Source organism: Mustela lutreola, chromosome 4 (genome assembly GCF_030435805.1).
Source record: "Mustela lutreola isolate mMusLut2 chromosome 4, mMusLut2.pri, whole genome shotgun sequence".
In the NCBI taxonomy this organism is placed as follows: domain Eukaryota; kingdom Metazoa; phylum Chordata; class Mammalia; order Carnivora; family Mustelidae; genus Mustela; species Mustela lutreola.
The window spans coordinates 65,209,523-65,222,593 of record NC_081293.1 but is presented as its reverse complement, the minus strand read 5'-3'; the positions used below and the strand labels follow the sequence as shown (position 1 = coordinate 65,222,593).

The 13,071-nt window shown below is 41.6% G+C and overlaps 1 protein-coding gene across 9 annotated transcripts in view; it reads right to left on the bottom strand.

Moving 5' to 3' along the window:
* Positions 1-13,071, bottom strand: part of ANK3 (ankyrin 3) — a 675,561-nt gene that overhangs the window by 85,955 nt on the left and 576,535 nt on the right. For all 9 annotated transcript variants that reach the window (XM_059170184.1, XM_059170185.1, XM_059170186.1 and 6 more), the window contains one exon: positions 11,527-11,629. In XM_059170184.1, the coding sequence (XP_059026167.1) occupies positions 11,527-11,629 (103 nt within the window). The remainder of the gene's footprint in view (positions 1-11,526; positions 11,630-13,071) is intronic.

The window sequence follows — 13,071 nt, the reverse complement described above, 5'->3', positions numbered from 1 at the left end:
GCCACTCATCAAAACTTGGTCATAACACAAATGAACCAATGTATAATGAGCAGATATACTTGATCAGAATGATGACATGTATATCCCAATATTTGTCCCAGTTTTTTTTTCCCCCAGAGAGGTTTGCTTAGGCTTATGACCAGACTTACCAATTTTAATAAGCTAAACACAAAAACGTGCTCTTCCTCTGTAGCATCCATAGAAACACAAAATAAGGCAATTGGACAGAACCTATATTTTTTATAGAAAGAGACTGAATTTGTAGCTTCACTTCTGATCTCCCTGTCACCAAAGGGTGAAAGCTCCCTTTCTAAATTCTATAGATTAGCACTTACTTAAAACTGAAATTTAATTTATTTTTTAAAAAATTTTATTTATTTATTTGACAGAGATCACAAGCAGGCAGAGAGGCAGGTAGGCATAGAGAGGGAGGGGGAAGCAGGCTCCCTGCTGAGCAGAGAGCCCGATGGGGAACTCGATCCCAGGACCCTGAGATCATGATCTGAGCCAAAGGCAGAGGCTTAACCCACTGAGCTACCCAGGTGCCCCTATTTTATTTATTTTAATAAACAATATAAATTCCAGAAGGTTCTGTCATGTTATTGTGAATGGTACTATGGTACCAACAAAAAGCTTTTCCTCTATCTGGTTACGGAACAAATAGACATTTAAAACAATAAACAGGATATCACATTATGGTGATGGTTAAAAAAATGAACTAGATTGGCTCTTGAGCTTCCCACCACAAGTAGGGTGTCCCCAGGGTTTAATGGAAAAAGTTGGCAGACCTAGATTTAAAAATTGCCTTTGCTACTTCTTAATGGCATTCCCCACCTGAGTTTTCAACTTTGGCAAGGTAAGTCAGTTGTGTAACTATGGTCCTCTTCCTATCCCTTTACATTGGGCCCTGGAGAGGTGGAGTGATTTATTTGGCTGGTAGATCTGGGAAAAGGTAGCTGGGAAGGCTCTGCTCAAACCCAGTGTTCACTGTCCTGGGCTTGAGCTTGGGCCCAGAGAGCACACATGCCCCTCAGCGCCCTGAAGCTTACTTCCTTGAAGGGTATGCCTGCCCCAGCATTGGCGATGTGGGCCACCATAGAGGCTGCGTGTCTATTTCAGTGGTTCGGTTAGCACGCCTACGTGCCTCCAACACTAAGCCAGCCCTCGACCTGGCCTCCAGTAGGAATAAAGGAAATATTTTGCTTTTGACCTTTCCTTATCTTTCTTTACTGAAAGCCCTTTTGGAGATGCCCCAACATGGCTTCCTGGCTTCATGATCAAAAGGGTATTTCTTAGCTTTTCTTAGTCTTAGTTTCCTCATTTGCAAACTGAGGGTTGGTTGCTGTGGAGATTAAATACAAATGTACACCAAAAAATCTGGCACTAAGGTCAGGGCTGGCATGGAGTCATATTGACGTTTCTTTATATGTGTAGTCATTTCTGCTTTTCAAAGGGCTTTCATTTATATTAACTCATTTGCAAAAATGTGATAATCTGGGGAAAACACGTAAAAACAAAAATGTTCCAGTGCCAGCACTGGTCCTTTACAGTTATATACACAGACCGTGTATATCAAATCAATGGCGCCCATTCAATTAGAAAAATGCATCTTATAAATGTGTAGGACTTAGTTATTGATTCAAAAATGCTTCAATTCCCATGTTGACAACAGCAATACCAAAACTTACTGCGTGTCAGCTCAGTGTCAAGCCCTGTCCCAGACCTTTACATTCATTTATCCTCTGAGTCCTCGGAACCTAGTGGCACTAGGGGTCATATGATACCCATTTCACAGATGAGGAAACTGAATTTCGGAGAGAAACTTCAAAAATTTGATGACACAAAATCAACTCCCTGCACTGGGCAGCTTAAGTAGGACACTGTGTTAAGGAAAGATTTACACTGACTTAGTAAGACCTTCTACTCCCACATCAGAAATGATATGAATAATAGGCACACTCTTTTTCATCTTGGAAGTGATGTCAAGGACCCTATTAGAATCAAAATGCATGTTATTCAATAGAGTCCAAGGCCTGACTAATGATGATATCACTGTCTCCATGAGCTTAATACTTTCCAAAAATAGCTTCTCACTAGCACTATTCATCAGAGGAAAGAGAAGAGCAAGTACACACTGGCTTTACAAGATGACACACCCAAATGCCCAGGTCTGGAAATAAATGCCCCAGCACAGAAGAAAAGAGGCACGGGCCCAGAAAGTAAATATGCGAGGAAAAGAAAGAACCACTCGATTCCCTTCAGTATTACATACTTTTCCAGGCTGCCAACTGTCAAACCCCAGTACTGGAGGACACCAGGGAATGTCCTTCTCTGTCAGCTCTGCTGTCCCTGGGAGCCAGCAGAAGGGAGTCCTATAGATTAACTGGTGGCATTGATGGGCTATAGCTAATGGCACCAAGTAGACCTCATACTATCAGGTCAAAACTCAGTGCATTTAATCTGAAAAGCTCTAAACACAGTTCACTTGAAAAACAGTTGACTGATGGCACGAGACTAGGAGCCCATGAAAGGAAAGGCTTGCAAGGATAATGTTACCTCTTGGCCACACACTGCACAGAACCAGGACAGGGGAACCCATGTGGGTTTCAGTTCCCTTAGACCAAGAGTACATGACTTAGGTTCGACTTTGGCTATAGCACTTCACTGCCCAGACAGGGACAAGTCAAACACCTCGCTGCACCTCCATTGCTGCATGGGTGTAACCGGCGGATGAGACTATTTGTCCCGATTCACTGTAAGAATGGAATGACCCAAGTATTGTCAAAGTGATTTGAAAATTCTAGGGATAGCGCGGAGGACCACAGGGGAAGGGAGGCAAAACTGAATGGGAAGAAGTCAGGGAGGGAGGCAAACTGTGAGAAACTCAGGACTCCGGAAAACAAACTTAGGGTTACAGAAGGGGGGTGGGGGTGGGGGACTGGGGTAGCCAGGTGATGGGTATTAAGGAGGGCATGTGTGGTGATGAGCCCTGGGTGTTTATATGCAACTAACAAATCGTTGAACGTTACATCAAAAACTAATGTCGTATTAGATGTTGGCTAACATAATAAAAAAAAAGTGAACATTCTAAAATGTAATGTGAACAGAAGCACAGATTATAATAATCCTGAACTTTACCTATGGTTTTTATAAGTGGAGATAATTAATTTCTTAAATTGATAGAACATTACAGCCCCTTACGGAGCTTTTAGGAGAGCATCGTCTTATCAGACAGCAGGAAGTAGCCTGCTAGATTCGCCAACAATGGTGGGGTTTGGGCTGTGACAAATACTTGTGTAAATACCGACTTTCCCATGGTGAACATGTTTTGTCAGGTCAGCCACGCTTGGTGTATTAGAGTGGCAACCTAGTGGTCAGCCACAGAATTGGTCTAGTAGCCACCAGACCTAAATTCTAGTCTCAGCTCTGTTATCTAGTGATACTGGGCAAATGAAATACTTCTCTCTGCCCCAGCTTCTTTGTCTGCAAGAGCTAATGGTCGTACCTAGACCGCAATGAAGCTGAAAGCAGGATGTGAGATGATCCATCAGTAAAATGCTGTGGCAGTGCCTACAATCAGTATTCCAAGTATTGTGATCCACAGCAGACACTGAGTGAAACGGCAAACTGCTAGGGGTCTGTTGGGACATGTCATGCAACTAGTTGGAAATATTCTCTTAAGGAATGGATTCCACCTTAAAAAAAAGAAAGGTTTAATCCATAGTAACTGGCAATAGAAAGGTGGTTCCCAGAGGCTGGAAGATTGAGAAGTGGGGGCATTTGATCAGAGGGTACAAACTTGCAGCTGCAAGATTAGTAAGTTCTGAAAACCTAATGTACAGCACGGGGACTGTAGTTAAATATGTATTATATTCTTGAAATTTGCTAAGAGAGATCTCAACTGTTCTTCCTATATACACAAAAATGGTGAGTATAGGAGGTGATGGATATGTTAATTAGCTTGATTATGGAAATCATCTTACAATACATACATATATCCATCAAAACATCATGTTGTACAACTTAAAAAATGGCTTCCACAAAAGAAAACCTGATTTAAACAGAAAATAACAATTAAAGGCTGACTAAAGCAGGTCTTTTCTTTTTTTTCCTGAAAGCATTTCTTTTCTTGAAGTCAACTATTATTATGCTTAAGATTTATTTGAGACTAAAATGCAAACCATAGAAGCTGAGTTCTTTGGGATTTCCAAACCTGATTGATTTCAAAATAATTTAGCTACCAACTTCCACAAAAGAAGGTGAATCAAGGTCAGCATGGAAGCTGTTAACACAACATTCAGCTCAAGACATTTAAACTGTCCTACCTTAAGTAAGTCGCAACACCAACCCATCTGCCTTGAAAAGAAAATGTGTAATCTTACAGACCAATCTGTGAGAGGTGTTGAATGGATCACCTGAGTAATGCTGGCAAAGCACTCTGAACAGAAAAAGTAGCATATTAAATGTCACTAGTCAAAGGTGTTTATCTTCTAGGGGACTATCTCTAGCAAATCTTTCATCCTAGGCTGGCTACCTTCTACCACCAGGCACATTTCTGAGAACCCCTTAGAATTACCTTCACCATAAGAAACAGGAGTGCTAATCTGCTGATGTGGGGAAAGGGAAGCTGCAGGAGGAGATGGAGTGAGAGGCAGAGAAGGAAAAACGGAGCGTTAGCATGACCGGCCTTTGGTATTAGGCATTCTTACTTTCTATTACTGAAATAAGTGGAAATTGCCTAGGTCTTAAAGTGACAGACATGCAATTTCTCCTGAAGAACCCTCCTATTTACATATGACTTGCTAATACATCAAGCAGCACTTTATATGACTAAGCATACGTGAGGTCATCCTTAGCCTAAAAAAGACGATCTAACCCAAAGGATCTGGAGTCCTGGGCTATGAGATAAAGGAGAGAGTTACGAGGTGGAAGGTATGGCGGCTGCCTCCGGGTAGCCTACAGGTATGGGGAGGCTTGAATAAGGCCTCCAACAGTAAAGACAGAATGACCCCATTCAACAGCCAATGCAACCCTTCCCATACTACTTTAGTTAAACCTTCTAACCTGGTCAGTTTTAGAAGCCCTGCCAGTCATCCTGAGACATAAACCATGTGGGCAAATCCGATCTCAGAGGAGAAGGTTGCAAAATGAAAGCAACCTCTTTAAGCCTCCTAAAAGAGGAACGGGGTCTCACAGCTGTCCCTTTTCTCGTTTTCATGGATGCACCGCCCCCATAGCAATGGAACTGAAAGGAAACGGAAGGCACTCACTGCTTAGTAATCAATCAGCAAAGAATGTTTTTCTAAAAGTTTTTGCTTAGAACACCCAAATTTTTAGCTCTTCTCTTAAGCCATAGCTCCTTTCCTTATTTTGTTAAGATTACATTTATTTAGATCTAGAGAGAAAGCATAAAACAGAATCTCAAGACTGAACAGAACTTTAAGATGCTAGAAGACTTTCTATGTTGCCCTTGATAGGTGGTTATTCATGTCAAGTTTGACCACCACCAATATAAGCATGTTAATGAGGACCCAAACCCCAATTAAACTGGCTCAAGACACTCCCCTCCACCTCCCAGGGGTGGGAGGAGATTGAGATCAATGCACTGGTTTATATTGCAAGAAAGTCTGGGAGGGACCAACTCCAGGCTGAATCCAGCCATGGCTCATGGTAGGAATCTCGTTTTCATGCTCTATCCTTAGCAGCTTCGAGCTGACATCATCCGTAGAGCTTAGCAACCCCAACAGGCTACAGAAAGTCTCAAATCTGAGTCTCATTAAGCTGGCTTAGATTTTACATTTTAACCTAAAATAAACACTGTAACCCAGGAAAAGGAATTCTCTGGGAGGCCAAGTTTGGAGCCCATCATTGGAGGAGAGGAAGGGATTTCTGACCCTTCTAAATGACATTGAGAAATGGATAGGGGTCCTGGTTTGACCATCAGATCCTGTCTGCCAGCTAAGAAAGCAGAACGGTGTACATAAGCAAAACAAACCCAAGTCCCTAAGTGATTCCTGCTCTTCTCCTACTTTTGGAAAACTACCAGAAATCATACTGAATTAAATGTTTCTGCTTGCTGTATACATACAGCCCTTGGTCTTACAGATACGTCTCGGGTCATTCAAAGGAAGTGTAATTAATTTAGCTTGCAAAACAATTTTAGACCACTATTGTGCCTTCTACCTCATATCTATGTGAAGGTCAAGTATTTCCATTTCTTTAATGATGCCTTACATGCCATGACTTTTAGCATAATAATTTTCTCCATAATTTTCATAACTTACTGATGAACGTAAGTTGTCAGTTCAAGTCTCATTAAATATGAAATTTATTATTAGAATTTGGCATAAGCAAAATAGAGAGCACAACTCTAAATATAATCTTTCATGCTTAAAAATGGATTAAAATGGGGCACCTGGATGGCTCAGTAGGTTAAGCATCTGCTTTCACTCAAGTCATGATCCCAGGGGCCTGGCTGGGATCGAGTCCTGAATTGAGCTCCCTGCTCAGCTGGGGAGTCTGCTTTTTTTCTCTCCCTCTGCCCCTGCCCCCTGCTCTCTCACTCACTCTCAAATAAATAAAATCTTTTAAAAAAAATGTAAAAAGGATAAAGTTGATGGTACCAAATCCATATTAAAAATACTAACAAGTGTGAGGTTTCAAAGGACAGAGTATTAAGTGTGAGAGCTCTCCGACGGCTGCTTTCCCACATAGGGCGATGTAGATGGACAGCTTCTGAGGAAGCAGCCTGGAACCTCATGGCCCGTGGCTCTGCCGTTTACCACCTGCACTCCCTGGGATGAGATACTTAAGCTGACTGTGCCTCAGTTTCTTCATCTTCTTAATGGACCCAAGAAACTGTCTCGAAGGGTTTTTGTGAAATGCAAACGAGCTGATACTGATAAAACACTTAGAACCGGTTTTGGACCCAGTAGGAGCTCCATGAACCATATGCATCACCACACCCCCTGACACAGTGTCTTTTGAATGTTATTCCATTTAGATCACGAGGACTGGCTGGTGCGGATCATGCACAGCAATTACATAAGCCATACCAGACGTGGCTTTCAGGAATTATGTCAGAAGAAATGAAAGAACCAGTCTATTATATTAATCCTAGACAAGCCGGTTTCAGGTTGCAATCATCCCTTGTCTTTGTTACCTTCTATTTGGAAAAGAATGTTTCCAAGCACAGATCTTGTTCCAAAGACAGTCTGACACGCACAAATCAGAGCTTATGAAACAAATACATTAAATGTTGAATGGCCGGTATATGAAAAGATCCCAGCCAGAGTGCTTTAAATCAGTGGGTCCTATCCAGAGATGCATCCCAGAATCACCTGTGGAGCTTTAAGAAACACACGTGCCCAGGAACCCAGCTGGGGAGAGTCTGATTCTGTAGGCCTTTTGTTCTCCGAAGAGCTACTGGTGATTCCAATGTGGGCCCCAATGATGAATTCTAATCTCACACCCAAGGTGGGGCTCAAACTCATAACCCTGAGGTCAAGAGTCACATGCGCTTCCAACTGAGCCAGCCAGACATCCCTTCGCCCAGTTAAGAATTCTGACTAGGAATCAGGAATTTTCAGTTCTGGGTGCATTAAAAAGTTCTATGCCTAGGCCCTCCCAGCCACTGGGCAATTGTGCTTGTTTATTTTTAAGTTTTTATTCTAATTCCAGTTACTCGAAATACAGCCTTATGAGTCTCAGGTGTATGATATAATGATTCAATACTGCCCCAGGTCACCCAGCGTTCATCACCCAACAGCGCACTCCTTATTCCCCAATTCACCCATCCCCCACCTGCCTCGCCTCTGATAACCAACCGTTTGTTCTCTATAACCAAAAGTCCGTTTCTTGATTTGTCTCTTTCTTTTCTTTCGTTTTGTTTCTTAAATTCCGCACAACAGCGAAATCATACAGGGAGCAATAGTGTTTTAAAAATTCTTTAAAATGATTCTCAAGAGCGGTCAGAGCTGAGCATCATTGCTTTAAATAATAAAACCTGACAAATGCAAGGCATGATTTACTTATATATTTTCAGAGGCATAGCTACAGGTGACTCTTGATTACAAGGCGAAGGGAAGGCAGAGGTATAGGGAGTTCATGGATAACCCAGGATCACAGTAAAAAGAGTCCACTCTTGATTATCCAAGGGGGGATTATGTGGTTTACAGACTGATCATGATTAAGGCTCTGCAGGGCAAGAGGACAGGCTCACTTCTCCCAGCTTCCTTCCCAGCCTCCATATCTGCCTTCAACAACATAGGATCTTGGGAATTATCCAGAGTCTCAACTGCACTTTAACTGTGGTTAATGTGCAAACTGCTTCATGGGCAGCATAGTAATGAAGGGGCAACTAATTATGCTTTGTACTGGTGAAGTCTCTGCTTGTTGAAAATGACCAGCACGTGGAGAGTTCATTTTTATTCATTTGCCACCTTTATGTGTCAATGCAACTTTAACTGGGCAGTTTCAAATCTGACAGTAAGTCATATATCCTTGCCTTAAGAATTCTAAATATTTAAGGCTTCTTGCGTGCTTTCAGACAAAATCAGTACTGTGCAGGAACTCCGTTTTGAAGTGTATAAATACAGATTTAGAGGCATGATGGATATAAACTAATGTTTGCCACTTAATTCTAATATAGAGTCTGTGCTTTACATGAAGCATACTTCTCAAGAAAATGCTCCTCATTCGTCTTGCACAGTGTAACTGGACCCTTCCCTCACAGAGCCTCTCTTTTGAGGAATTAGTCTTTTCCCTCATCTGTAATAAATGAGATACTAGAGACTAAAAAGTCAACACAACTCTTTTGCAGTTTGTCTTCCCCTTTCTTCCAAGTTTTTATTTTGAAGGAGTTCAAACAAATAAAGACGTTGAAAAAACTTTATAAGAAATACCCATATATACTTCACCTAGATTCAACATTAACATTTTGTGGCATCTGGGTGGCTCAGTTGGTTGAGCGTCTGCCTTCGGCTCGGGTCATGATCTTGGGGTTCTGGGATCAAGCCCCATATTGGGCTCTCTGCTCAGTGGGGACTCTGCTTCTCTCCTCCCCCATGCTGATGCAAGCACTCTCTCTCCAATAAATACCTAAAATCTCTCTAAAAAATTCACATTTTGCCATATTTATGCTCACACGAGCTTTCTCTCTCTCTCTCTCTCTCTACACACACACACACACACACACACGACGTCTTTTGGCTCATTTGAAAACAAGCAGCTGACTTAATGATTACTTCATTGCTGAAAACTGCCACATGCCTACCCCCCGGAATGGAGATATTCCCCTATATAGCTTTAATAATGCTGTCACTGGTAACAGAACTAACAGTACTTTCCTAACACTATAGCCAGTATGTGTTCAAGTGTCCTCAATTTTCCCTGAAATGTCTTTATGTTGTTCATACATTTTTTTTTTCAAATCTCCAGTGAATTTATCATGAAGTTATGTGCCCATGAATAACTGTGTTCATTAAACATGCTAGTTCCACATGGAACACCTGTCAGACCGTGGGGTTCTCTGTGGACCCTGAAGAAAGCAACTTCCCACCTCTGCAGTTATCAACTTAAAGATTTATTTGTAAAGGTTTCGAGATGTCCTAAGCTCTTCTTTCCCCTGACTACTCTCCAGAGAGTGACCACAGAGGTGCTATTCAAATTTAAGCAGCAACAAACTCTACTAGAGGACATCAGTTTTACCTTTAAAATTCTCTTTATTCTTTCTTTCTTTCACAAATCCTCCATTCTGATTAAAGCTGCCCCTTCCAGCCCACCTGAGTAAGCAGGCCCTGGCAGTAGCTAACAGGTAATGGTGTGAGAACCCTCAGAAGACTATTGCAGTCTTTTGGCATGGCAAACACTTATATTTTTAAGGTTGATAGGCAGAAACTGAAAGGCAGTGTAACAATGGCCGTGGGAGTGGCAGTGATGGTGGCAGTGATGGTGAGGTCACGGCTGATGCGGGTGGTGGTCCCAATTTCAGACCCATGTCCCAAAGTAAATATATATCCAGAAATAAATACCATAATTAGGTTCAGTCAAGCATTTGAGACCCCATTCTAAAACCAGGCACATGTTTTATATATGACCCAAGTGTTACTGACACCCAAAGAAGCTCCTACCACCTGCTATTTTGTAAGTTTTGTGGAGTTTCCTTAGTCCTGGAGAATGACAGGCATGTCTACACTTGTGTCATCATTATAGCCATCAACATCTCGTTTTAATTGGGAACCTGAAGAGAGCAGGATTACCTTGACCAGGATAATGACCACAGCCAAACAACCAAGCAGGGACAGCCAACACAGCCAACCAGGGACAGCTCCTCAGAAAACCTCAACCAATACCTGGGCAATACCTTAGACCCAAACGCTTAGCTTCACTAGTGGACAAAAGTGCTTTCTCTACTGCTAACGCCTATTTAAACCATGACATCCTATCGCACCTATAATTATTCTACAAAGGGTGCTTATGTCTGACCAAACACTAAACAGCCACTGTATTCACCTTTGTAAAATATCCTTGCAAGGATGTTCTGGAGAGTGCAAAGTAATAAAATATTTATTGTAGGTTCTTGTGAAATACAATATGTATCTGTATGTCTGGAAATCAGCATCTCTAAACACAGAGAAGTCCCAAAAATCTGACTACCAGCTGCTTAAACCTCTAACTCAGTGATACTGTTGCTATCGCTTGTTCATCTCATCCAATGTACCCTCATTGTTCAGTGAATAAGTAAGTCTAGCATAATTTCACCAATTTTTGACATTGGTTAAATAGGATAAGCCACCTTCAAAATTAGTTTTATGGCCTAAACAGTTTTATCCATCATTAGCTCCTGAATGTGTGCATTTAAAACCAGGTACTGTATGTATCTAGAAGAATGAATCACCCTGAGCCCACAGGCAGCAGGACTATGTTGCGGGAACTTCCTGCATTAAACCAGTATCTTTTCAACCACAATTCCTGAAAAGCAGAAACGGCATGAGCACCAGCAGAGGTTCTGGTAGAAAACAACCATCACGTCTTGAGAAGGCCAATCACAGGCAGCTTTGATGCTAAGGGATCAAAAACCTGACCAAGCTCATCTTTAATCACAGGCTAAAAACAATTCTAGCAAATTCCAACATGCACCCAGTATGTTCAGGAAAATAAGACACCTACGTGGGTGATGTCAGCAACTTCAGCTACCAATTATTATTAACTCTTTAAAAAAATTGAAATAGATTTGACCTCGAAATGAGAAAGTGACCCATGTCTTTGATAGGACTTCAAGTTCCTCTATGTGGCCTGTTAGGGATAACCCTGAAGACGAGCAGGCTATTTCTGTATTTGGCACAATTGATATTTTTTCTTTTTTTTTTCAAATGATTTTTACCTTTGTCCCTGGCAGTACAGGTCGATTTATGAATGCAAAGTCAAACGTGTAGAAATACTGTTTTTGTCACAAGACAAAGAGCTCAATTCAATCATAGCTACGGAAGTTCAACAATTCAAGAATATTTGAAGGAGAGCACGTACCTGCTCTTTGGACGGTACGAGGAGCTCTTCAATCATCATGCTGTCCCGTGCGTAGGAGCTTCTGTTCAAGGTGTACGACCTATCCGAACTGAAGGAGCGGAGGCTGTTGTATTTACAGTTAACCATTCAAGAGTGGTGGATGATGATGAGATGAATAAAATAAAATTAATGCATGCAACTATGAAAACAGGCAAGATGGCTAAAAATATCAACAGAAGTCGTTCTTGAAAAGACATCATCGAAAATAAAATCCCTTATATTTGAGGAAATCTCTTCAGCTTGGACAATCTCATGATCAGATTTTTTTTTTTTTAGATTTTATTTATTTATTTCACAGATCAAAGTAGGCAGAGAGGCAGGCAGAGAGAGAGGAGAAAGCAGGCTCTCTGCAGAGCAGAGAGCCCGATGCGAGGCTCGATCCCAGAACCCTGGGATCATGACCTGAGCTGAAGGCAGAGGCTTTAACCCACTGAACCACCCAGGCGCCCCTCATGATCAGATTTTGTTTAAAATTAGGCCAAATGGTGTTAAATCTGTGAGAATATGAAATGATGAACACTTTGGATGTCTCACTATGACAGGTGAACCAACACAGCAATTGAGAAGAACCAGATGCCTCTTGATAATCTGAGAGATTTTTCTATGGTTAAGACCATATGTTAGAGTCTTCTTTACCTCTGGTCCGTATCTGTTTACCTTGCACTATTGAATGGGATTCTGTCTGTGGCAAATGGGTTTGTTCATAAGTCTCTGGAAACCAGATATGGGTTTAACCTAGTAAGAGCTCTGGTTTTCAGAAGGACTCATGGAAAACATAAAAAAGGTAGTGTGACAAATAGAACTTGCGTGATCTTTGCCATCTTTCTGGCCTTGAAAAATTCAAATTTCATGTATGGTTATTGTCTTTCCTTGCTCTCTTCCTTCCTTCCTTGTGCTGTACACTGTTCTTCTCTCAAGCCTCTCTTAAATCCTCAGACAGTCCCTGAGTTTCCCAGGGTGTAAGACCCCCAATGTCCTGAAATGCCTCTCACACACTGACCTTGAAACTAAGAACCAGCAGAGGGTTGGGGGAGGGGGTGGCAGGACAGGAGAAGTGGGCGAAGATGGTCCAAAGGTATGAACTTCCAGTTATAAAATAAGTCAGTCCTGGGGATACAGTATACATACGGTGACTTAACTAATAATATTACACTGAGTATTTAAATGCTGATAAGAAAATAGATCTCAAAAGTTCTCATCACAAGAAAAAAAAATTTTTGTAATTTAGGTGGTGATGGATGTTAATGTGACTTATCGTGGTGATCATTATTTTGTATACCTGAAACTAACAAGTTATATGTCAATTACATCTCGACTTAAAAAAACAACAACAATAGAGTAAAAGGGATGCTGGAAGCCTGCACATGTAGGTACCTAGGACATGCAGGCTGACGGGGATTGCCCCTAATCTGAGCCTTGGCAGAACACCTTGGGATTAATCCTCCAGAAAGAGAGGACAGGTTTATGAGGAGCTGCTCTGAGGTCATCTCTGTCTTGCCTCCCTAT